Here is a 26,627-nt window from a genome sequence, read left to right on the forward strand (position 1 = left end):
CCTCCTCTGCACACCTTCCAGCTTGTCAACATTCTTCTTAAATTGTGGTGCCCAGAACTGGTCACAATATTCCAGGTGTGGTCTGACCAAGGCAGAATAGAGCGGTACTATACGGCACTGTGGGTTAAACCACTGAGCCTAGGGCTTGCCGATCAGAAGGTCGGCGGTTCGAATCCCCACGACGGGGTGAGCTCCCGTTGCTCGGTCCTTGCTCCTGCCAACCTAGCAGTTTGAAAGCACGTCAAAGTGCAAGTAGATAAATAGGTACCGCTCCGGCGGGCAGGTAAACGGTGTTTCTGTGTGCTGCTCTGGTTCGCCAGAAGCGGCTTAGTCATGCTGGCCACATGACCCAGAAGCTGTACGCTGGCTCCCTCGGCCAGTAAAGCGAGATGAGCGCCGCAACCCCAGAGTCGGCCACGACTGGACCTAATGGTCAGGGGTCCCTTTACCTTTACCTTTTATTACATCCCTAGATCTAGACACTAGACTTCTGTTGATGCAGCCTAGAACAGCATTAGCCTTTTTTGCTGCTGCGTCACACTATTGACTCATGTTAAGCTTGTGGTCCACTAAGACCCCTAGATCCTTTTCGCTTGCAATACTGGTAAGCGAACTGTTCCCCAACTTATATTTGTGCAGCTGGTTTTTCCTCCCTAAGTGCAGAACCTGACATTCGTCGCTACTGAAATTCATTTGGGCCCAGTTCTCCAATCTGTTAAGGTCATCTTGAATCCCGGTTCTGTCTTCCGCTGCATTAGCCACCCTTCCGAATTTGGTGTCACCTGCGAATTGAATGAGCCTCCCCCAATTCCTTTGCCCAAGTCGTTTATAAAGATGTTGAGCAGCACCGGGACCCAGGACAGAATCCTGCGGCACCCCCTTGTCACTTTCCCCCCAAGATTACGAGGAACCATTATAGTGGGCACTCTTTGGGTTTGGTCAGTCAAGCAGCTATAAATCTTTCGACAACCTCTTTAAAAGCCTCCAGTGAATCAGAGAAGCACAAGATCATTTAGGATGATTACAGGAGAAACCCTGTGTCTAGACTCTTTGACAACCATGTTGCTATCTATATATATTTTGCCATATACATGTTTCGTCCATAGCTTACCCACCTGTGCATAGACAGAGAGAAAAGCACAGTGTTGTGTATCTTGTGTGACAGCATTAATTGCTTTCTGATAAAAGGTAGAAAAAACTGATATGCTCTATATTTGAGTTCATTGCCTTCTGTTTAATGGTGGAATTACAACAATTATGAACTGTACCTCAGACTCTAGCCTGGACTCTTTGACTTTCTGGATTCAAAGGGTCACTGTTTCCCCTCAGGATCTTGCAGGCAGGTAGATTAGGCATAATGAGACAGCAAAGTGAAGGGGATTGAAAGCGAATTATCACATCGGCCCTGTCATGGGCCTATCAAGGAGCCGTCTGCTTGCATCTTCAGGAGCTGTCTCAGTGACAGACAGTGTTAAATGTGAAGTTTGATTGGAAACGGGAACTTAGCCTGAGGAAATGTCATGTAAACTAATGTCTGTAAATAAGTTTTCTAATATTATTATAGCTATGAAAGGGACCCTCAAAGGTCATCACAGGAATCACAACTAACAGGTCCCCAACAGATGGCCAGCCACCCTCTGTTTAGGAAGAAGATTGTGTCCCCTTCCAAGGCAATCTGTTCCATTGCCTCTCACCATGGATTTTGCTGGTAGGCTATACAGCTGGAGGGATTTCCCCGGTAGATTGTGGACCCATCGCAGGCCCCATCCATTCATCTCCTGCTAGCCTAGAGCCTGTTGCCAGCCGTGGACAGATCCTCTCCGTCAAGCCACCTCCTTGGCCCAGCCCAGACATCCATCTCCGCTGCCTCTGTGAGTCATCACCAGCCAAGCGAAGGCAGCCAAATGGCTCCTTTGCCAGGGCTGCTCTTTAAAGATCCTCTCCCTCGAGCGGCAGAAGGAAAAGCTATTAAGTGAGCGATTATCGGCCCTGCACGGATGCTATAATTCCTCGTTACGCTGAGAAAGCAGCCGCTCCAAATCCCCCCGTGGGGTTTTACCACTCGGAACGGAACCGACACTTCAGAACCGCTCTTTAAAATAAAATAAAAGCGGAGAGTGGGTGTGGAGATTACCCACACACTCTCCGCAGCAGGTGGAGGGTCAAATAAATGGCATGGGAGCGAGGGAGTGGGCACAGTCAGCTCAAAACGGAGCAAGGATTCTAGTCCTCAAGCTCTAAGCTTGTTTCCCATTCTGCCCTTTAGCTGACATCTTAGAACAGGCTTCCTCAATCTCGGCCCTCCTCCAGATGTTTTGAGACTACAATTCCCATCATCCCTGACCACTGGTCCTGCTAGCTAGGGATCATAGGAGTTGTAGGCCAAAAACATCTGGAGGGCCGAGGTTGAGGAAGCCTGTCTTAGAACGCTGTCAAGGGAAGCCATGGAATACTTGATTCAGATACAGTGGTACCTCAGGTTACATACGCTTTAGATTACTGACTCCGCTGACCCAGAAATAGTACCTTGGGTTAAGAACTTTGCTTCAGGATGCTGGCCACATGACCCGGAAGCTGTACACTGGCTCCCTCAGCCAGTAAAGTGAGATGAGCGCCGCAACCCCAGAGTCGGTCACGACTGGACCTAATGGTCAGGGGTCCCTTTCCCTTTACCTAAGGAGTCTCTTATAGGGACGTGGGTGGCGCTGTGGGTTAAACCATGAAGCCTAGGACTTGCCGAAGGTCGGCGGTTGGAATCCCCGCGGCTGGGTGAGCTCCCGTTGCTCGGTCCCTGCTTCTGCCAACCTAGCAGTTTGAAAGCACGTCAAAGTGCAAGTAGATACATAGGTACCGCTCAAGCGGGAAGGTAAACGGCATTTCCGTGTGCTGCTCTGGTTCGCCAGAAGCGGCTTCATCCTGCTGGCCACATGACCCGGAAGCTGTACGCGGGCTCCCTTGGCGAGATGAGCTCCACAACCCCAGAGTCGGCCACGACTGGACCTAAAGGTCAGGGGTCCCTTTACCTTTAAGGAGTCTGTATAGGAGTATATTGTATTTTTAAAATGGGGTATCAGTGTTTTTAGGGGGCTAACCAGGTTGGGATAGCTGGGATAGCAGGCTTGTTGGTTTTGAATGTCTTACGTAGATTTTTATTTTGATTTCGTTGTTCTGTATGGGACAATGACAATAAAGAAGATTGTATTGTATTGTATTGTATTGTATTGTATTGTATTGTATTGTATTGTATTGTATTGTATTGTACCGTACCGTACCGTACCGTACCGTACCGTACCGTACCGTACCGTACCGTACCGTACCGTACCGTATCGTATCGTATCGTATCGTTCTCCATCCCGAACTTGAGGGCTGAAGTTCCAACCAGGCTGCAGTGCAGAGGGAGGGAAAGAGAAGCAGGACTAATCCATCGGTTCGGCTCAGAGAACCAGCCTTTGGTTCTCCCTAGCTGTCACTTAGCAGCAGAAATGGGAAGCAGGTTTATTCCATTGGCTATGCCAAGACGCACACACAACCACTTCGCGGAAGAAACCCCACAGAAGAAAAACCCCTTTATGTATCTTCCAAATGCTCTCAGCATTCAGGATCTTATTTGTGGAAACGTGGATCCTCCAGACAGAGGATTCCCATCTCTCATTTTAGAGTATCCAAAGGCTCGTAGTATACCAAGGGCACAAGATTTCTGCACCAGGAAAGCAAGAATTAATTCAGAGGATCTGGGTGATCTATGCGGATGAAGTGGATTTGGAGACTTTGTCTTGTTTTGGTTTCATGAGTCAGAGAGCAAAGAGGTGTTCAATAGCAGTGGTTGAAGACCTCTCACACTTTAATGGAAACTTCACTGCTGCTCTTTTGAGCAACAGGGACTAGGAACTTGATTTTTTTTAAATGACAAAGTGGAGTGGTTCTGAGGATGCTGTGCCTTCTGAAGTTTCAATTTTTTTGGGGGGGGGGGATTATCTTCTTTAAAGCCATTGCATTGTAGTGCTGTGTAAGATAGCAGTGCATTATATTGTAGTTTCTCAGTTTCAATGTACAATGGTACCTTGGGTTACATATGCTTCAGGTTACAGACTCCTAGAAATAGTACCTCGGGTTAAGAACTTTGCTTCAGGATGAGAACAGAAATCATGCTCCGGCGGCACGGCGGCAGCAGGAGGCCCCATTAGTGAAAGTGGTGCTTCAGGTTAAGAACAGTTTCAGGTTAAGAACAGACCTCCAGAACGAATTAAGTACTTAACCCGAGGTACCACTGTATTCATTATTCTGTAGACCGCTTAGAGACGGTCTTAAGCAAGGGTCAGCAAACTCTTTCAGCAGGGGGCCGGCCCACTGTCCCTCAGACCTTGGGGGGGGGGGCGGCGGCGGCCTATATTTTGAAAGGAAAAAAAAAAAGAATGAATTCCTATGCCCCACAAATAACCCAGAGATGCATTTTAAATAAAAGCATACATTCTACTCCTGTAAAAACACACTGATTCCCGGACTGCCCGCAGGCTGGATTTAGAAGGCAACTGGGCCGGATCTGGCCCCTGGGCCTTAGTTTGCCTACCCATGGTCTTAAGTATATATTGCCTTGGACCCAGGCTACCTGGAAGATTGCATCTTCCTATACGAACCTGCCCAAATATTCTCGGATGAGTCTCTCCCCTTGGTCCCATCTACATCAGAGGCACAGTGGGTGGTGACCCAAGGGACAGAGCCTTTTCTGTGGCTGCCCCAGATTATAGGATTGCCTCCCAAACGAGGTTAGACTGACTCCCTTCCGCTGGCAGGCTAAAATATCCTGTTGGAGGAGGCACTGTGGCTATGTATCAATTCCTACTGACATCAACCAAGGAACTTCTTTGTTCTGTTTTCTTCCTTCCCCGCAACCAGAAAGCTAGGGTGGTGCAGTGGTTAGAGTGTAGGACTTGGATCCAGGAGAGACCAGGGTTCAAATCTCCACTTGGCCATGAAGCACACCCTGGGTGACCTCGGAGCAGACTTTGATAATCTCTGGTAATATGGCGCCCTGAGTGCAGCCAAAAATTGTCACCCCCAAATAGATCTTCTCAGTTATGGGTCTTCTCAATTTTGCGCCCCCCTCGGCTCGTCGCCTTGTGCATGGGAACCACCCACACTGCCCTAAATCCAGCACTGGTGACCTTGAGGCAGTCACTGCCCCTCATCTCAACCTACCTCTAGGGCTGTTGTGTGGAATTCAAGGAGGACGAAGGTAGAACGACGTTCGTCACCTTGAGCTCTTTGGAGACGAAAACGTGGAACAAAAATGCAACAAATAAATGAATAACATTTTTTAAAAAAATAAAAGAAAAACGAGATTAATTTAAACCCGCATCCATTTAACCCTTCCTTTCCTCACCATTTAACCCTTTCTTCCCCATTCTGGGGACTTTCGGAGGGAATCTACCAGCAAAAAGCTTTCCCCCTTTTTTGTTCTGTTTCGCTTTTCCCTTCGCACCACCGGGAAAGAAAGAAAGAAAAAGAAAGGAAAAACCACACCGTCAGCTGGAACTGCCTAACGAGGCCATTAGTCACTTGGACTCCCCTTTTTGGGGTTAAAACGAAAAAAATATCTCTGAGCCTGCAGAAACCTGAGTTTGCAAAGGTCCTCCAGCACGGAGACCGAAGGTAACTGAGCGCAGGGGGTGGGGAAGATTATTTCCTCTCTCTCTCCCCCAAATCTGCCCAATTTTGCTTGGTCCTGAACCCCTTACTGCATCACACCCCCCCCACCAACCCCTTCTCTTTCGCCTGCCCGCCCCTCCCTTCCTCTCCCTGCCACAATGGACTCTCCCATCCTCATTCTCCTCGTTGGAAGCTGCAGTGTTAACGCTGCTCCCTCCCGCCAGCTCTGGTCCTTCCCTCCTCCTGCATCCTGGTTGCAGTAGCATCCTTTGCCGGCTGATGGTGAGCGCCTGAGATAGGAGGAGAGCTGCGTCTGGGTACCACAGGAGCAGGTAAGCAGGGTTATCTCCGCTCTCTTCCTAAGGTGCCTGCCTGGCTGCCTTTTCCCGCCACCTTGTTGAGGGTGGGTGGCGTGGCAACCCCCCCCCCCCAAATTACACCACCACATCTCTCCCTCGGTGCTGTGGCCATTTTGTCCTGGAAAACCTTGCCTTTGGGTTCGGCCTGAATTTCTGCAAGTCTCTCTTCCTCTCGCCTGCCCCCCCCCGCCAATTTCTTATGGCATCCTTCATCTTTCTTGGCTGTCAGGATGTGGGGAGCCATAGTTGGCAAAGGGAAGATAAGGCTTTCTGACTTTGGCATCTCGGTTTTACGGGAGGTTTTCTTTATATCCGGCTTTGCAAAAGGGGGGGGGATATTGAAATTCGGAAGGACTGAAGTGTGTGCACACAGAGCTCGGAATGACCTTGGGGGTGTTCAGAATTGCAAATTCGGGGTGTTTAGTGGTAGCGGCTGTTCTTAACTCTGCGCTCATCTTTCTGCAGACTGGATCCCCCCCTGTCTTCCCAGGGCCCACCAAATAATTTGATTGTGGGGTGTGGGGGGCACTCAGGGGAGGTTGTTTCTGATATCTCGCCCCCGGCAACAATCTCCTTGCCACATACACCATCTGTATGAACGGAATGAGCCTGGAGAACGGATGGCGGAAAGGAAATGCCAGAAATTAAAAATACCCATTTTTTTTTTAAAGAGAGGCTGGATTGTGTGGGATGTGCTGAGGAAGGTTTTAATTTCAGCCTTCTGGAGAGGGTTCCCTTATTTTAAAGAAAATCAGGGCGTTTTGACATTTAGAGGCTGGAATTGAAGCTTATGATATGTCATTCAAGGAAAATGTGGGACAGGCGTGGGGTGGGGAGTTGGGGGTCTTCCTCTGGCTTCCGAATTTTGAGAACCTCTCATTCCCCCCTCCGCTGCTTCAGATCTCTTAAAAACTATTTTACCCCGCTGCCTTTGAAAATTGGTGGGTTCGGGAATCTTTCTTTTGCTACGCTAACAAAGCGGGGAGGAGAGATTTCCTAAAGGGGGTGACCACTCTCTCTCAACCCCCCCATCATTTCCAGCCATTATATATTATTTTAACCTCCCCTCCCAGGTCCCTTGACTCGTTAGCATCCTTACAGGGTTTTTTTTGGGGGGGGGATGTTGCTGTGATATTGAAATAAGGTCATTGGACTCCTGGGGTGGGGAAGCTATGTTTGATCAGCATTTTGGGGGGTGAGGGAGAAGATTGAGACAGATCCCGACTTCCAAATATGATTGCAAAACGGATGGAAGAATTGGGTGGGGGTAGATGTTGGTTGGGGGGGGGGAGAGCCCACACGTGACTGCTCCTGCTTTGATGTTTTAATTTTAATTTGTATGCCAGTTCTTTCCTGGCCGAGTCGGTCAATACAACATGATAAATATCCCGTGTCCTTCCTCTCTCTCTCTCTCTCTCTCTGGATCCGTGTTGTGTGCTTTTAAATCAGTCATCAGAGGGCAATGAATTAGGGAGGGAGAATGCAAAGATGTGGTTTTTCTTTTTTTAAAAAGCTGTGGTTCAGTGGGTGACCTTGTCAAGCCAAACACTAGGCCCTGCAGATGCTGTGTTTGTCTTCCTTTCATTGTGGTTTCAAAAGTTGGGTTCGGTAACACACAGAGATGGTTGCAAAGGACCCACACGTACAAGCATATCCCATCGGAGGAGACAGCTGATGCAGGCACCTTTGAACGGGCCTAATTCGGCTTCAGAGGCCCATTCAGCATCCTGCATGTGCAGAGGCAGGGAGGAAATGCACTTAGCACCTTTGGAACTGCCTGCCTATTGATATCAGGCAAGCACTTTCATTGCACACGTTTAGGTTTCTTTCTGCATAAGTGTTTGTTTGCATTTGTGCACAGGTGCATGTGTGCGTGTGCCTTGCAGCTAAGGACCCTTCTAGACCACCGGTTTATTCAGCAACCATCCTAAACTTTGGAACTCCCTGCCGCTTGATATATTGCAGTGGGGCCTTCTCTTGTGCTCTCTTTTTTGGTTTCTTTCTAAGTATGTGTTCGTTTCAATATGTGCACAGGTGTGTGTGTGTGTGTGTGCCTCTTCAACCAAGGCCCTTTCTATACCACCAGTTTATTCAGAATTCATCCTATACCTTGGAACTCCCTGCCTATTGATATCAAGCAGTGACATTTTCCCTGCACTCTTTTGGCACCTGCTAAACATTTTTTTAAAAAAAAAACCAGGCCTGCTCAGGTGTTTATAGACAGTTGATGCAAGTTTTAATTCTGTGTTTGGTCTGTTGCTATTTTCACTATTCAAAAGACTTTGAAATCATTGCTGCTAATTTCTTTCCAGTGATGATGTTACGGTTTTATCTTCTTCTTCTTTTGTAAACCGCTTTGAGCTTTTGGTCTGCAATCAAGCGCTTTGTCAATTCTACATAAATAAATGAATAAATACGTAGGCTCAGGAGGAGGTGCTGTGACATTCGAAAGGGGTCAGGGAAGGTAAAAATGAACGCCTCTGCACTCAGAATTAATTCAAGCGAGGATAGGGGGACACGGAATCAGAGAATTGTAGCGTTGGAAGGGACCCTCAAAGGTCCTCTAGACCAACCCCCTGCAATGCAGGAATCACAGCCAATGCACAGCATGTACAACGATTTCCCTGCATTGTCCTCTCTTTTCAAAACCCGCTTCCGGTCTCGGTGTTACACTTCAGTGTGACGAACGGAGCCCTGGGCGGGGCCATGCAGATTTAAGGGTGTTCGGGTCATGCAGATAAGAGAGACAGGTTGAGCTCCAAATGGCTCCCATTGAGTTCTGTGGGACACAAGGCAGACAGGTTGTATGTAATCTGTGGATCTGGAGCAAAGAAATGGGCAGTTTCAATGGCAGATGGGATTTCCAGACAAAATCGAAACCCCGATGAATGCTAAGGCTTGTCTCTTCAATGCCAGTCTTATGCAGAGCAGACTCACTGAAGTTGATGAGTGTGACTCATGTAGGCCCATTGACTTCACTAAGCAGGACTTAGTTGGATAACCACCTTAAGTTATCAGAGATGAGAGATGGCAGCTGGAGAGCTGGTGGGTGGCTCTGAGTCCCCTCCCCCCCCCCAAGAACCTTATTCCAGATACAGAGCCACAGTTCCCAAGTACTCAACTTATTATTTTATTTATTGCCCTGGTATCCCATCATTTCCCTTCAAGGAGCCCAAGGTGGGTCATGCGATTCTTCTCCCCCTCCTCATTTAATCCCCACAGCAACCTTTTTCTACCTTTCCCTTTTCACTCCTCTTTTCTACACTTTTTATTCATTTATTTTTCTTTCTCTATTGACCCTCCCCCTCCCTTTTGTGTTTTGATTCTATCTAGATAAAAGTCTTGGTTTGGTTTTTTCCTATATATATATATAGAAAAGGGAAAAATATATTAAGTTTTGTATTTTTCTCTAGAAACCTTAATGAAAGGTATTTTTAAAAATAAAATAAACAACCCTGTGAGGTAGGTGACACCACAGCCTAAAGGTAAAGGGACCCCTGACCGTTAGGTCCAGTCGTGACCGACTCTGGGATTGCGGCGCTCATCTCGCTTCATTGGCCGAGGGAGCCGGCATACAGCTTCTGGGTCATGTGGCCAGCATGACTAAGCCGCTTCTGGCGAACCAGAGCAGCGCACGGAAACGCCGTTTACCTTCCCGTCGGAGTGGTACCTATTTATCTACTTGCAATTTGACGTGCTTTCGAACTGCTAGGTTGGCAGGAGCAGGGACTAAGCAACGGGAGCTCACCCCGTGGCGGGGATTCAAACCGCCGACCTTCTGATCGGCAAGTCCTAGGCTCTGTGGTTTAACACACAGCGCCACACCTTGGTGAGACCGAGAGAGGCAGTGACCGGCTCCCAATGCCACAGCATAAGTCTGCTTTATAACCAAGTGGGGATTTGAACCCAGCAGAGGCAGTTTTAGGGTAGGGCGGCTGATGTGGTTTCACTGTTCGGCTGCCACAACCGTGGTGTAGAATGCAGCACGAGAGGAACGAATTTTGCACGAATTTTGGCCTGGCACAAATTCGGGGCCCTGGTGAAATTTGAGCCCCCAAAGTCCGCCACTGCTCCTGGTCTCCCAGAGCCTAGTTCAGCATTCTAACCCCTTCTTATGCACTGGCTCTCCATATATTTCCTTCATATAATAGAAAGCAAAGTGGCTGCCCGAATTTTGGGAGGCTGGGGTCCAAACTGCACCTACCGTCTTGACCAGGGGTCAGCAGACTTTTTCAGCCGGGGGCCGGTCCACAGTCCCTCAGAACTTGTGGAGGGCCGGACAATATTTTTTGGGGGAAATGAACAAATTCCTATGCCCCACAAATAACCCAGAGATGCATTTTGAACAAAACCACACATTCTACTCATGTAAAAACACCAGGCAGGCCCCACAAATAACCTAGAGATGCATTTTAAATAAAAGGACATATTCTACTCATGTAAAAACACGGTGATTCCCAGACCGTCCATGGGCCAGATTTAGAAGGCGATTGGGCCAGATCCGGCCCCAGGCCTTAGTTTGCCTACCCATGGTCTTGACATTAGATGCCTAGACCTTTTCCTCCCCCCCACCCTATGAAATGAGGGAGGGGGTCCTTAAAACTCTTTGCCTACATGCCCAGGGTGGGTGGGTGTGTGTCTGCAAGATGCTGTCTCACCTGCTAGGCCCAGAAGGATGGCAAGCACCTTGCTAGCTAAATACACAGCCCCAACGTTAGCAACTGATAGTTCATCCCCCCCCCCCGGCAAATCCAGGATTTATCTTATTTTATATTTTGTCGAGAGGCGAGGACAGTGTTATGTTCCCATTTTAAAGGCTGGACAACTGAGGCTGAAGGAGAGGGGCATCCTAAGGAAAAGTGGGGCATTCCGGGATGAAATCAGAAACCGGGACAGCTTCTCTAAAACAGGAATGGACGGCCCTGGAAAAATAGGGATACTTAGAGGGTCTGTGAAAGGGACCTGTTTCTAGGCGTCTTCTGACGTCCCCTATGGTACAATCCTGTCCCTTCTCTTACCCTTTGTGTCAGCATTTTCTCCCTCTCGTTCCTCCACTCACCACCCCGTTTTGGATTCCCGTCATCTCCACTAGAAACCTCCTGCGCTTATTTGCATTCCTTGGAAATCAGAATTTCAGCATATATCTCTGAACATCCCTAAAAAGCATGTTTCTATTTGTGAATAGGCAGATGGACATTAGTGGCATCCTTCCCTTTTCTTACCGATCGTTTTAATCGCTCTATCCATTTCATAAACTGCTTTAAGTTTGGTGTTGTTTTTGTTTTTTTTAAAACACCAAGTGGTGTTTAATTTTATGAAACAAATAAATAACCCTCTTTGGCCAGAGCTTACGGGGAGATTAGGCCACACACAGCATTTATTGAGCGTTTGTTCTGATTTTGTTTACGGGGTTGGCCATGTGACAATGAGCCTCCACTCTGATTTTCTTATGGGGCATTTGCACGTCTTCCTGTTAAGTCATTCGTCCAAACTGCAAAATGTCACTTTCTTTATTATTATTATTTTTTAAAAGGAATGGATTTGTTGTGCCGCGGTGACAGGATGAGCCTTGACCCACTTAAATTGTGCAAACCTGAATTTGCAGCGTTCGCTGGTATCTCTCCCAAGTAACTCCGACAGCCTGGAGGTACCCTGCCAAAACCATTAAAAGTTTATTTATTCATTCACTGCCTTCATATCCTACCTCCCCCCCCCTCCAAAGAGCTCAAGGTAGTGAACATGGTTCTCCCCCTCCTGGAGTAACTTCCACAACAAGTTACAGGGAACCAGGCAGAGGGCCTTCTCGGTGGTGGCACCCGCCCTGTGGAACGCCCTCCCACCAGATGTCAAAGAGAAAAACAACTACCAGACTTTTAGAAGACATCTGAAGGTTTAGGGAAGCTTTTAATGTTTAATAGATTATTGTATTTTAATATTCTGTTGGAAGCCACCCAGAGTGGCTGGGGAAACCCAGCCAGATGGGCGGGGTATAAATAATAAATTATTATTATTATAACAACAACCTGTGTGGTAGGCTAGGCTGAGAGGCAGTGACTGCCACCTAATGAGTCTTGTGGTCGAATGCGGGATTCGAACCCTGGTCTCCCAGGCTCTAGCCTGACACTCTAACCACTACGCCACGCTAGCTTCCCAGTAACTCTAGAGTTACTAGCCAAGACATACTTTCCCTCTGGCTCAAACCATACCTGCTGTTCCACCTGTTCCCCGAGCAGCAGAAAGCCCCAGGGACCAGGGATTTGGCCTCCAGTCTGTCTGTAATTATTTGGTTTATTTACATGTGCACAACTCTGGTCTCGTCGGAGGCAGACGCCTTGTTCTCATAGCAGGCAAGAGACCCACTGCCCCACATTGGATCGTGAGAGAAAAAGAGAGAATTTCCTAGCAGATGATGGCTCAGCTCTCTGATCTGCTCCCTGTCTTGCTTGGTGCCCGTCTGTTCCCCAAACTGCAATTTCTTCTACATGGAAGCTTTGCTTTGGCAGCCCAGCTCCACCGGGGCTCCTCTCCTGTCACCTGGGAAAAGCTGCCTCTGTGGGAGAGATAGGAAGCGGAAACTTCATTTTATTAGTTTTAAGAACGTAAGGAGAGCCCGCAGGATCAGGCCAAAGGCTCCCCCCCCCCATCTAGTTCAGCCTCCTGTTCTGACGGTGGCCAACCCGGATGTAGGATTCAAACACAAGACCATTCTTCCCTCTTGGGGTTCCCAGCGACTGGTATTCAGGAGCATTTACTGTGGAGGCAGAGCATAGTCTTCATGGCCAGTCGCCATTGATAGCCCCACCCTCTATTGAAGCCATCTAGATTGGTGCCCATCACTGCTTCATGTGGGAGGGAGTTCCAAAGTTTAACTCTGCGCTGTACGAAGAAGGACTTCCTTTTATCTATCCTGAATCTAGGGATGTGGGTGGTGCTGTGGGTTAAACCACAGAGCCTCGGACTTGCCGATCAGAAGGTCGGCGGTTCAAATCCCCGCGACGGGGTGAGCTCCCGTTGCTCGGTCCCAGCTCCTTCCAACCTAGCAGTTCGAAAAAACATCAAAGTGCAAGTAGATAAAGAGGTACTGCTCCGGCGTGCGCTGCTCTGGTTCGCCAGAAGCGGCTTAGTCATGCTGGCCACATGACCCGGAAGCTGTACGCCGGCTCCCTCGGCCAATAAAGCGAGATGAGCACCGCAACCCCAGAGTCGCCCACGACTGGACCTAATGGTCAGGGGTCCCTTTACCTTTACCTTTTTAGATTGGTGCCCATCACTGCTTCATGTGGGAGGGGGTTCCAAAGTTTAACTCTGCCCTGCATGAAGAAGGACTTCCTTTTATCCATCCTGAATCTCCCCATATTTACCTTCAGTGGATGTCCAAGGAGTTCTAGTGCTTTGATAGAAGAAGAACTTCTCTCACACTTGTAATTTTATACACTTCTATCATTGGCACCTCCCGTTTTCTCTAAATGAACTGGACCAGCTTCTCCTTAGAGGAACAAATATTTAGAAACTAGTGCCTGAGTTTTTATTTTTATTTTTAAAAAATATTTCTTTCCCAGTCCCTTTTTCATAGAATCCTGGCATTGTAGAATTGGAAGGGACCCAATCCCCTGCAATGCAGGAATATGCAGCTGTTCCGTACAGGGATCGAACCTGCAACCGAGTGCAACCGAGCTCTCAGTTCTTGTGTGTTATTCTTTTTCAGAATGGAAGGCTGCACAGGCAGGGACTGTATTGTTTTGAGTGTATGTAAGGCACTAGGAGACTTTTTGGCTGAAGAGCACGGTACAACTGCTCTAGATAAAGAGATATAGATAGATAGATAGATAGATAGATAGATAGATAGATAGATAGATAGATGATAGATAGATAGATAGATAGATAGATAGATAGATAGAAGGTAAAGGGACCCCTGACCATTAGGTCCAGTCGTGACCGACTGGGGTTGCAGCGCTCATCTCGCTTTATTGGCCGAGGGAGCCGGCGTACAGCTTCCAGGTCATGTGGCCAGCATGACTAAGCTGCTTTTGGCGAACCAGAGCAGCTCACGGAAATACCGTTCACCTTCCCACTGGAGCAGTACCTATTTATCTACTTGCACTTTGACGTGCTTTCGAACTGCTAGGTTGGCAGGAGCAGGGACCGAGCAACGGGAGCTCACCCCGTTGCGGGGATTCGAACCGCCAACTTTCTGATCGGCAAGTCCTAGGCTCTGTGGTTTAACCCACAGCACCACCCACGTCCCATAGATAGATAGATAGATAGATAGATAGATAGATAGATAGATAAGGCATATCTGTAATTGAGCATAGTCAATCCTTTGGTTCGGGCTCTCCTGACCTCTCCAAATATCTCTGCAACCCCAGGGATGATCTATGTGTACACTTCAGTTCCCAACTGAGGAAACCCACTCATCCAACCAGCTATTCCCAAACTGGTGCCCCCTAGATGATCTTCTCGGACTACAACTCCCATCAGGCCCCCAGATAGTATGGGTTTGCCAGAGCGGGCAGTTTTGCCATACTGGCTGGGGGCTGATGGGAGTTGTAGTCCAAAACTATGCAGGGTGCATTATCATAGAATCACAGAATTGTAGAGTCGGAAGGGACCTTGAGGGTCCTAGTCCAACCCCCTGCAATGCAGGGATATTTTTGCCCAACGTGGGGCCCGAACCCATGACCTCTAGATTAAGATTCTCATGCTCTAGCAACTTAGCTATCCCTTTCTGACCCATTAAACTCTGGTTTCCCGAGCGAAAGATAGGGCTGGCTCTGCTTGGCTAGTATCCATGACGGCCTGGAAATGGGGACATAACCAACAGAAAAAGGCATATTTTAGTTTAAGATGTCTGGTTCTCTGGAATCAGTTTCGACTCACCACAGACATTCAGACAAGTGGCTTATAGAAACCCAGCCAACCCACCTTATATATATATATCTCAACACTCATAAATCCATTCATGCATTTACAGGTGGTACAATGGGTCGTGCATCTGGCTGTTAACCAAAAGGTTATTGGTTCAAGCCCACCCAGAGATGGCTATGAGCAGGATTCCTGCATTGCAGAGGGTTGGACTTGATGATTCTTTGGGTACCTTCCAACTCTACAATCCCATGATTCTATGATATACTTCTTTGTTCAGTTATTAGGTAAAGGTAAAGGGACCCCTGACCATTAGGTCCAGTCGTGGCTGACTCTGGGGTTGCAGCGCTCATCTAGCTCTATAGGCCGAGGGAGCCGGCGCACAGCTTCTGGGTCATGTGGCCAGCATGACGAAGCCGCTTCTGGTGAACCAGAGCAGTGCACGCAAACGCTGTTTACCTTCCCGCTGGAGTGGTACCTATTTATCTACTTGCACTTTGACGTGCTTTCGAACTGCTAGGTTGGCAGGAGCAGGGACTGAGTAATGGGAGCTCACCCCTTCATGGGGATTTGAACCGCCGAGCTTTTGATCAGCAAGTCCTAGGCTCCGTGGTTTAACCCACAGCACCACCCGTGCCCCTGTTCAGTTATTAGAGACATGTAAATGGGAACGTAACAAATCAGAAAGGTGTATTCTGCTCCAAGATTCACTGGCTGGTCCTTTCAGCTTGCTACAGGCGACCGGACAAATGTCTGTTTTGTATTTTTAAAAACCTTGTATACATCCATACTCAGACATCTGTTCATGTATAACCTGCCTGTTCCTCTTCCTACCAGACATGCTTCTGCTACCAGTGCTTAAAAATAGCATCCTATTTCGAGCGGAGGAGAGAGAGAGAGAGAGAGAGAGAGGGAGGGAGCAGGGTTGCTTGGCAAACTGTGGGCTACTTGCATTCATACCCGTAAATCCCTTCCCCGACTCCCCTTGCTTCCCCTCTTCCCTGGGGCAGGCGATTATATATAAAAAGAGTGGGACAGAGATTCTTTGAACCAGCCGGTTGGTCTATTTACAATAAAATTTAAAAATCCATTTCACGGCCCACAGGATTTATCAGTGACGTGTTTCCTCCCCTCCTCCTTTTCATTTCAGTTTCATCTGTTTGTTGATAAACGAACGTCCTAAATGCTCAGCTGTCTAGAAACAGGGGGATGCCCTCTGAGGAGGGGTAACAAATGTTTTGACAAAATAATGGAGGAGGGCGGGTGGTCAAATCCCGCTCATGGGCTTCCATTTGAGGCGTCTGGGTGGTGGGTGCCATGGGCCTGATTCAGCAGGGCTGTTCTTATGTAAGGATGTCTGGAAGAACGGTAAAGTCTTAGCCAAGGTTCACATACCAATGTGAACATAATTTTATTGGCTTGCCTGCTTTCTGTAGTTATAACCATGCTCAAGATGGCTTATCTGAAGGAGCGTCTCCACCCCCATCATTCTGCCTGGACACTGAGGTCCAGCTCTGAGGGCCTTCTGGCGTTTCCCTCACTGCGAGAAGCCAAGTTACAGGGAACCAGGCAGAGGGCCTTCTCGGTAGTGGCACCTGCCCTGTGGAACGCCCTCCCACCAGATGTCCAAGAGAACAACAACTACCATCTCATCAATGGTTCCTCTTCATCCTGGAGAAGAGTGACTAGTGGGGTGCCACAGGGTTCTGTCTTGGGCCCGGTCTTATTCAACATCTTTATCAATGACTTGGATGATGGACTCAAGGGCATCCTGATCAAATTTGCAGATGACACCAAACTGGGAGGGGTGGCTAACACCCCAGAGGACAGGATCACACTTCAAAACGACCTTGACAGATTAGAGAACTGGGCCAAAACAAACAAGATGAATTTTAATAGGGAGAAATGTAAAGTATTGCACTTGGGCAAAAAAAAATGAGAGGCACAAATACAAGATGGGTGACACCTGGCTTGAGAGCAGTACATGTGAAAAGGATCTAGGAGTCTTGGTTGACCACAAACTTGACATGAGCCAACAGTGTGACGCGGCAGCTAAAAAAGCCAATGCAATTCTGGGCTGCATCAATAGGAGTATTGCATCTAGATCAAGGGAAGTAATAGTGCCACTGTATTCTGCTCTGGTCAGACCTCACCTGGAGTACTGTGTCCAGTTCTGGGCACCACAGTTCAAGAAGGACACTGACAAACTGGAACGTGTCCAGAGGAGGGCAACCAAAATGGTCAAAGGCCTGGAAACGATGCCTTATGAAGAACGGCTAAGGGAGCTGGGCATGTTTAGCCTGGAGAAGAGGAGGTTAAGGGGTGATATGATAGCCATGTTCAAATATATAAAAGGATGTCACATAGAGGAGGGAGAAAGGTTGTTTTCTGCTGCTCCAGAGAAGCGGACACGGAGCAATGGTTCCAAACTACGAGAAAGAAGATTCCACCTAAACATTAGGAAGAACTTCCTGACAGTAAGAGCTGTTCGACAGTGGAATTTGCTGCCAAGGAGTGTGGTGGAGTCTCCTTCTTTGGAGGTCTTTAAGCAGAGGCTTGACAACCATATGTCAGGAGTGCTCTGATGGTGTTTCCTGCTTGGCAGGGGGTTGGACTCGATGGCCCTTGTGGTCTCTTCCAACTCTATGATTCTATGATTCTATGATTCTATGATTCTATGACTTTTAGAAGACATCTGAAGGCAGCCCTGTTTACGGAAGCTTTTAATGTTTAACAGACCACTGTATTTTAATACTCTGTTGGAAGCCACCCAGAGTGGCTGGGGAGGCCCAGCCGGATGGGCTGGGTAAAAATAATATATTATTATTATTATTATTATTATTATTATTATTATTATTATTAACGGCACAAACAAAAAAATCACATAATTATAAGCGTAGCAAAAGTAATAACAGGCTATGAATAAAACACCAAAAAGTACACAGCCAAATTAAACAATTTCCATGTAAAGCACAGGATCTAAAATAGAGGTACAAAAAATATTGAAAGCAGCAACAAACACTGCCACTGCCACCACAACAAAATCCCAGTTCATTTATTTTATGGCCTTTCTACCACACCCTTTTCTCCAAGGAGCTCAAGGTGGTGCACAGTGGTACCTCGGGTTAAGTACTTAATTCGTTCCGGAGGTCCGTACTTAACCTGAAACTGTTCTTAACCTGAAGCACCACTTTAGCTAATGGGGCCTCCTGCTGCCGCTGTGCCGCCGGAGCACGATTTCTGTTCTCATCCTGAAGCAAAGTTCTTAACCTGAAGCACTATTTCTGGGTTAGCGGAGTGTGTAACCTGAAGCGTCTGTAACCTGATGTACTACTGTATATGGCTCTCCCCTCCCCTCCATTCAATCCTCACGACAACTCTGCAAGGTTGGTTAAGTGGGGCGATTCAAACCCTGGTCTCCCAGGTCCCTGTTGTCATTTAAGACCCCCCTCCCAACAACAACCCTGTCAGGCTGAGGGACAGTGTCTGGCCGAAGGTCAGATGCAGTGAGCTTCATGGCTGAGTGTGTGCGATCTGAGCCGTGGTCTCTCCCAGCTCCTAGGCCAAATGCTCTAACCACTACACAACACTTCCTCTTTGTTTTAAGGCTGGCATTGAACAAGGCTGTGGAAAGATCTCCCCACCTTCTCCCCTTCGGGTGCCATTTGGCTCCCGGCCTGGGTGCCTGTCTGGCTGTGAGCCCGATGCGAACATCTTGGATAAACACTGCCGCTTAATTTTAATAAAACGTAGGGCTTGTTATGGGCTGCTTGGCTTCACTGTTCACTTGTAATGTGGCCATATTGTTGCTGGACTCCAACTCCCATCGGTCTTAGCAGAGAACGTAGGCAATGGCCAGGAGTTGGGGTCCAGCAATATCAGGAAGGCTTGCAGGAGAGACGATGCAGAGGACATATGACAGCCATCTTCAAATATCTGAAGGTTTGCCCCGCGGAAGATGGAGCAAGCTTGGCTGCTGCAGAAGGCCAGGGTCTGAACCTATAGATTCAAGTGGCAAGAAAAGAGATTCCCACTCAACCTTGGAAAGAACTTTCTGAGGGTTGTTCAACAGTGGAACGGATTCCCTTGGAAGATGGTGGACTCTCCTTCCTTGGAGGTTTTTAATAAACAACAACAACAAGCTGCTGAATTGCAACTTATTACCAAACTTAAAACCATGGAGAGACCTGGTCTGAACAAAGACATTGGATTCTTATCTCATTATACATGACAAAGCCATTTTTCACCTTCTCACCCCTTGCTTTTTCCTGTAAGACCTATTGCAGTCGTTAAGAGTCGTCAACAGGCTCATCACAGCTATCTGCCAATCACCCATTCCCACCACCCTTCTGAGTAATACCCCCCCCCACCTTCTCACTATATAGAAGGGTCTGGTGACTTCTGTTTCAGTGTATCTGAAGAAGTGTGCATGCACACGAAAGCTCATACCTAGAACTAACTTAGCTGGTCTTTAAGGTGCTACTGGAAGGATTTTTTTAATTTTGTTTTAACAACAACAAATTTTATTTATACCCCGCCCTCCCCGGCAACAACAACAACAACAATAAATTTTATTTATACCCCGCCCTCCCCAGCCAGAGCCAGGCTCAGGGCAGCTAACACCAGTAAAATTACAGCAAAAACAATAGGGGGGGGGAAACCCCATCAATTTAAAATACAGGTTAAAATGCAATTTAAAATGCAGCCTCATTTTAAAAGTAGCCCATAGATCAAAACCATAAGGGGAGGGAAACATAAGGGTCAGACTGAATCCAAACGAAAGGCCTGGTGGAACAGCTCTGTCTTGCAGGCCCTGCGGAAAGATGTCAAGTCCTGCAGGGCCCTAGTCTCTTGTGACAAAGCGTTCCACCAAGTCGGGGCCAGTACTGAAAAGGCCTTGGCCCTAGTTGAGACCAATCTAAGCACCTTGCTACTTGGGACCTCCAAAATGTTGTTATTTGTGGACCATAAGGTCCTCTGCAGGGCATAGCAGGAGAGGCGGTCCCATAGGTACGTGGTAAGCAGAGGTTGGGTGGCCATCTGCCAGGGATTCCTTAGCCGTGATTCCTGCATTCCATGGGGTTGGACTAGATAACCCTTGGGGTCCCTTCTATATGATTCCCTGTTCTTCTGAGTCACAGTGAGAACTCTTGTCTCCATGACTGGGCTGTGGTCTTCCTGGAGGAATCTGTCCACTCTGAGAATACTTGTCTGTGCTACGTCAAATGGCATAGCCCTACCATTCAAATGAAGAACGTGGGTGGCGCTGTGGGTTAAACCACAGGGCCTCTTGGGCTTGCCGATCAGAAGGTCAGCGGTTCAAATCCCCGCAATGAGCTGAGCTCCTGTTGCTCAGTCCCTGCTCCTGCCCACCTAGCAGTTCGAAAGCACGTCAAAATGCAAGTAGATAAATAGGTACTGCTCCGGTGGGAAGGTAAACGGCGTTTCCGTGTGCTGCTCTGGTTCACCAGAAGCGGCTTAGTCATGCTGGCCACATGACCCGGAAGTGGTACGCTGGCTCCCTCGGCCAGTAAAGCGAGATGAGCGCCGCAACTGGACCTAATGGTCAGGGGTCCCTTTCCCTTTACCATTCAAATACTTCTCACTGTACCTCCCCACTCTCCAACACACACACATACACACACACTCATCCCCTTCTGCTAAAACGAAAACTCCAGAATCAGCTTTATTTACAACAGCTGAGTTTTCACAGTTCAGGAGTGCAGCGCCATAGTTCACGAATAACAAGCATATTAAAAATATACAATGGCAGGTTTATTCCTCCCTTGCCGCAGCAAGGGAGCTTCGTTGTCTGGGCCTTTTCATTCCCGCAAATTGCACGCTTGATTTGTTTTTGGAAATTGGGGCTTGCCTGCTGCCTGTTGGGGGATGTTAAAATGGTTCTTCCCCTGCAGGAAGAACAGATGTCTTTAACGCAGGGAGGTGGGCATTTTCAGGGTTGGGTTTTGTCGGGGGGGGGGGGCATCCTATGTTATTAACATAGGAAGAGTCCTGTTGGATTAGGCCAAAGGGGGTCCATCTGGTCCAGTCAAATGATGTGAGAAAACCTCACACAAGGGCAAGACCCTCCTCTCCTGTGGCTTCCAGCAACTGGTATTCAGAGCTGCTGGCCATCCCTGCTTCATGTGTGAGGGAGTTCCATAGTTTAACTATGTGTTGGAGGTATAATTTTTTGGAGGGGGGGCTGGGGATAAGTCTGGAGCTTTCAAAAAATGTACTTAACACTGCTTTGTATTGTTTTATTGTTTTGTGTACATTCGATTGTAAGATAAAACATATGCGAAGGGACTTGACAGGAAGTCAAGACAGAAGAAAAGATTTTGTAAGATAAATGGGGGGAAATATTTACTTTCATTATTATCATTTATTATTATTTTTTATTTGTGTGTGTGTGTCTGTGCATATGTGTGTTTCGTATGGAATGTTTTGGAGGAAATAAGACGGTAAATAACAAATAACAAACTAAATATTGATGTACAGTGGTACCTCGGGTTACATATGCTTCAGGTTACACACTCCGCTAACCCAGAAATAGTGCTTCAGGTTAAGAACTTTGCTTCAGGAGGAGAACAGAAATTGGGCTCCAGCGGCACGGCGGCAGCAGGAGGCCCCATTAGCTAAAGTGGTGCTTCAGGTTAAGAACAGTTTCAGGTTAAGAACGGACCTCCAGAACGAATTAAGTAGTTAACCTGAGGTACCACTGTATGTAATTTTTATTTCTCAATTATATTTAGTGGTAGTGTGGTTGTAATGTTTTTTGTAACATAAAATCATTCAATAAAAATTATTATTTTAAAAAAAATGCACTTAGCACTGCCACCGTATAGTTAAACTATGGAACTCCCACACGCAGGCTTTTGTTATGCTCTGCTGTCACTAGATCCACTAAATGCTCATTCCTCCTTTGGCCAGTTTGGCCATACTAGTTTGATTAATAATAATAATAATAATAATAATAACAATTTATTATTTATACCCCACCAATCTGGCTGGGTTTCCCCAGCCACTCTGGGCGGCTTCCAACAAAACACTAAAATACAATAACCTAAAAGCTTCCCTAAACAGGGCTGCCTTTAGATGTCTTCTAAAAGTTTGGTAGTTATTTTTCTCTTTTACATCTGGTGGGAGGGCATTCCACAGGGTGGGTGCCACCACCGAGAAGGCCCCCTGCTTGGTTCCCTGTAACTTAGCTTCTCGCAGTGAAGCCTCAGTGTCCGGGCAGAACGATTTACAGGCTCCCTTCTGTGTGAATTTGCTCCTGTCCTTCGTTCCATGTCCTAAGTGTTCCGGTTTTTGCTTTGTCGTCCTTGCAGGCCCATCACCACCCACGCAGAAGGAGCGACTCCCTCCACTGGCCCGTTGGCTCCCCAAAGGCAAGCTTGGACTTAGACGGATGGGGGCTTCAGCCTGGCAGACGGCAGTAGCTCTCACCCGCCTGCTGGAAGGCCTCAAGTTAGCCTTGTAATTTGGGTGGATAACCCTCCAAGGGGAAGGAGCTATCCACCCTTTCTGGGTGCTGAACTGAGAAGACCCTGCAGATTTATTCAGAAGGAAGGAGCTGTCCACCCTTTCTGGGTGCTGAACTGAGAAGACTCTGTAAGCTTAGTCCTCTGGAGTGCATTTCTCTGCCAACAAAGGGAAGGAGCTCTCCACACTTTCTGGGTGCTGAACTGGGAAGACACTGCAGATTTCTCTTATTCGGAAGGAAGGAGCTGTCCACCCGTTCTGGGTGCTGAACTGAGAAGACCTCCCGAGCATATTCCTCTCCCTTTGACCCCCAAAGCGCCAGAAAACCATGGATGAAGGTTTCAGAGATCGGACCGCCTTCATCCGCGGGGCGAAAGACATTGCCAAGGAAGTGAAGAAGCACGCCACCAAGAAGGTAGGCAAAGGGGTGGACCGGGTGCAGGATGAGTACACAAAGCGCTCCTACGCCCGCTTCGAGGAGGACGACGACGACGAGGACTACCAGCCCCAGGATGGCTACTATCGCGGGGAGCCGGCAGTGGACGACGAGGGGGCCTCTAGTGACGCCACCGAGGGCCACGACGAGGACGACGAGATCTACGAAGGGGAGTACCAGGGCATCCCCCGGAACGACTCCCTCAAGGGTGGGGACCACTTGACGGCCAACCAGGAGGTGGTGAGCGAGTTCAGGGACTTTGACGACCTGGAAGGGGAGAAGAAGAAGGAGAAGGAAGAGCTGGCCCAGCAGTATGAGCTAATCCTCCAGGAATGTGGACATGGGAGGTTCCAGTGGACGCTGTACTTTGTGCTGGGGCTGGCCCTCATGGCTGACGGGGTGGAGATCTTCGTGGTGGGCTTTGTCCTTCCCAGCGCCGAGAAGGATATGTGCTTGTCGGACTCCAATAAAGGCATGCTGGGTAAGTCTCCCCAACCAAGGAGAAAATGGGCTGCTGGTGGGGGCGGCAGCTTGACGTTGGATTTAAGGGGCTGGGATATAAGCTGGCATTTATGTGTACAGTCATACCTCGGGTTACAGATGCTTCGGGTTGTGCGATTTTGGGTTGCGCACCGCGCTGAACCTGGAAGTACCGGCACGGGTTACTTCCAGGTTTTGGTGCAAGCACAGAAGCGCTAAATCACACTTCGCGCGTGCACAGAAGCGTCGAATAGCAACCTGCACGTGCGCAGATGCGGTGCTGTGGGTTGCGAATGTGCTTCCCACCCGGATCACGTTCACAACCTGAGCGTCCACTGTACGCTGCCTTTCAGACAACGCCAGCTGCCCCAAGATAGCACACAAGTGCGAAATTCAAGTTTGAAAAAGCCTCTGTAAGCTGTTTGCATGGGTTTTAGGCAGAGGGTAAGCCGGCTGACCCTAGCACAGGGATATCCAACATGATGCCCTCTAGGGGTTGTTGAACTACAGCTCCCATCCGTCCAAGACAGAGCGACCAAGAGTCAAGGATGATGGGAGTCATAGTTCAACAGCATCTGTAAGACAACCCACTGGCTATCCCAGCTTCTGGCACAAATACAGGGACACTTGCTGTGTTGTGTCTTGAATGACAACCTCAGTAATATGGAGATGAGGTCTCAGCAGGACCCTGGACAGCTCCATGCAGGGATGCATGAGAGCAAAGCTCGGATGTTGTTTCAGCACCAGCCAAAAGGATACATAAATAGGCAACTCTATCTGAGCAGCTCTATCTGCCTCCTGCCTTCTGTGGGAGGAGCCACTTTATTTAAAGGGGCCCAAGATGTTTCAGGAGACATCAACTCCAACAGAGCAGGGGAGGGTGTGGTTTTGCTTGGGGCTTTAGAGCAGTAACTATAGGAGAGCACCGCCATCTCCTTGGGCTGAATAGCTACCGTCCCAACAGCCTCCTCTTGTGCAAGGGCTTCTTCTGGTTCAGTGTGCCCATCTGGGGCAGGTTAGGGGAATTCCCTCTCCAACTCCACCCCCCTGCTTCATCCCCTGAAGGAGAAGTGCTAGTGGTGGTGTAGCAGATAGGGTGTTGGACCAGGACCTGGGAGAGACCAGGGTTCAAATCCCCAACTTGGCCAGGAGTGAAGCTCACTGGCTGTGATCTTCTGCTTGTCGCTGCCTCTCAGCCTAACCTACCTTACAGGGTTGTTGTGAGGATTAAATGAGAAGGAAGGGAGAACCACGTACCACACCTTGAGCTCCTTGGAGAAAAAGGTGCAAGAGAAATACAATACAATAAATACAAATAATAAATAAAGGGAGCCTGATCCCAGGAACGTGACACTGCGGAGAGGAGGACACTCAGTTGAAGCATGGCTGGCGCTGAAACAACGTCCAAACTCTGGTCTTACCATTAGGCACAGTGAGTCGGCAGATGTTGGGCAGCGTGTGTGTGAGTGATGAGGTTTGTAATTAATTGTAAACACTCCTCTACACGGGATCCCCTCTCCTCCACCTTTTAACAATAAAAACCTGTAGTGAGCTAGGACTTCAGGAAGACATTGGCTTTGTATAGCCGTCCGTTTGATCTGCTAGCTTACTATGTTCAGGGCATTCTTGTTTTGGTTTTTACATGGGAATTGCTCTGAAATCATAGGCACCCTCTACTCCACATGGAGTTCAAAGCGGCTCATCCTGAACCCTGACCATCTCGTTTTGCGGAATTGCCTTCAAGTGCCAGGATGTTAAACAGTCTGGACACAGACTGAGACACACCCTGGAGTATAGAATTCGCTGCCGCATGGTGTATCAATCAACACAATTTTTAAAGGAGTTCAGAAAAATTGATGGAAAAAAAGGCTGCTGATGGCTACTAGCCATGATGGTGAAGTTCTGCCTCCTCTATCGGGGGCAGCGGCTGCAAATCACAGACGGGGAGGGCATGGCTGTTGCACTCAGGTCCTGCCTATGCGCTTCCCAGGAGAGGCATCTGGGTGACCACTGTGAGAACAGGGAAAGGGGGGCCATTTGCCTAATCCATCAGGCCCTTCTCATGTCCTTATGGAGCCTCGATGTCCAGAGACAGTCTATCCAAACTCCTAGATTCTTAGGAGCTTTGGCCACTGTGAGAAGATTGGATTTGATGGGCCTCCTTTGGCCTGATGGCTTAGACAAATTCCCCAGAGGAGGATGAGGCCACTAGCCACAATGGCTGTTGGAGGCAGCATGCCCCTGGATACCAGTTTCTGGGAGTAACAAATGGGGAGACGGCTCTCGCACTCAGGTCCCCGCTTGCGGGATTCCCCATTTGGGCATCTCGTTGGCCAGTGTGAGAAAAGGATGCTAGACTTAGATGGGCCTCTTCAGCTTGATTCAGCAGCTGTGCTCTTCTTGGGTCATTATGAAACCTCCAGGTCCAGAGGCAGTCTATCTGGATTTCTAGGTTCTTTGGTGAATTTGGCCTCTGTGAGACCAGGATGCTGGACTAGGCAGGCCCCCTTGGGCAGCTGTTCCAGCCTCTGGGCTCTTCTGGTGTAACTCTGAAGTCAGTGCCTTCTCCTTGTCAAGCTCGCTTATCACACGCAGGATTGTGGGAATTTTAACATTACCATTGACTATTTATTGCTTTGTCAACCCATCCCTTAGCATGCAGGATCCAAGCGTGGGAGACCACATTAAGCTGCAATAATTGTTGTTGTTGTTGTTTAGTCATTTAGTCGTGCCTGACTCTTCGTGACCCCCTGGACCAGAGCATGCCAGGCACTTCTGTCTTCCACTGCCTCCTGCAGTTTAGTCAAACTCATGCTGATAGCTTCGAGAACACTATCCAGCCATCTCGTCCTCTGTCGTCCCCTTCTCCTTGTGCGCTCCATCTTTCCCAACATCAGGGTCTTTTCCAGGGAGTCTTCTCTTCTCATGAGGTGGCCAAAGTATTGGAGCCTCAGCTTCAGGATCTGTCCTTCCAGTGAGCACTCAGGGCTGGTTTCCTTCAGAATGGATCAGTTTGATCTTCTTGCAGTCCATGGGACTCTCAAGAGTCTCCTCCAGCACCAGAATTCAAAAGCATCAATTCTTCGGCAATCAGCCTTCTTTATGGTCCAGCTCTCACTTCCATACATCACTACTGGGAAAACCATAGCTTTAACTATACGGGCCTTTGTTGGCAAGGTGATGTCTCTGCTACAATAATACAGTTCATTAAAATGCAAGGCAGCTACCAACCTCAAGAACCTAGTAGAAGCGCAGTATACATCACCGGCATCTTAAAAAGCGATAAACGCAACAATGCTTTGGCAAACAGACCGGACCTCACAGCAGCCATTTCCCAATGGCCTGGACTGAAAGGC

General features: G+C 48.3%; 1 protein-coding gene across 1 annotated transcript in view; it reads left to right on the forward strand.

Moving 5' to 3' along the window:
* Positions 1–5,527: 5,527 nt before the first annotated feature.
* SV2A (synaptic vesicle glycoprotein 2A) overlaps positions 5,528–26,627 on the forward strand; it is a 51,263-nt gene continuing 30,163 nt past the window's right edge. The window contains exons 1-2 of the mRNA XM_081840964.1: positions 5,528–5,649; positions 22,202–23,272. Coding sequence (XP_081697090.1) covers positions 22,684–23,272 — 589 coding nt within the window. The 5' untranslated portion in view covers positions 5,528–5,649; positions 22,202–22,683. The remainder of the gene's footprint in view (positions 5,650–22,201; positions 23,273–26,627) is intronic.

The sequence above is a fragment of the Podarcis erhardii genome, assembly GCF_964252035.2.
Source record: "Podarcis erhardii genome assembly, chromosome: 15".
In the NCBI taxonomy this organism is placed as follows: domain Eukaryota; kingdom Metazoa; phylum Chordata; class Lepidosauria; order Squamata; family Lacertidae; genus Podarcis; species Podarcis erhardii.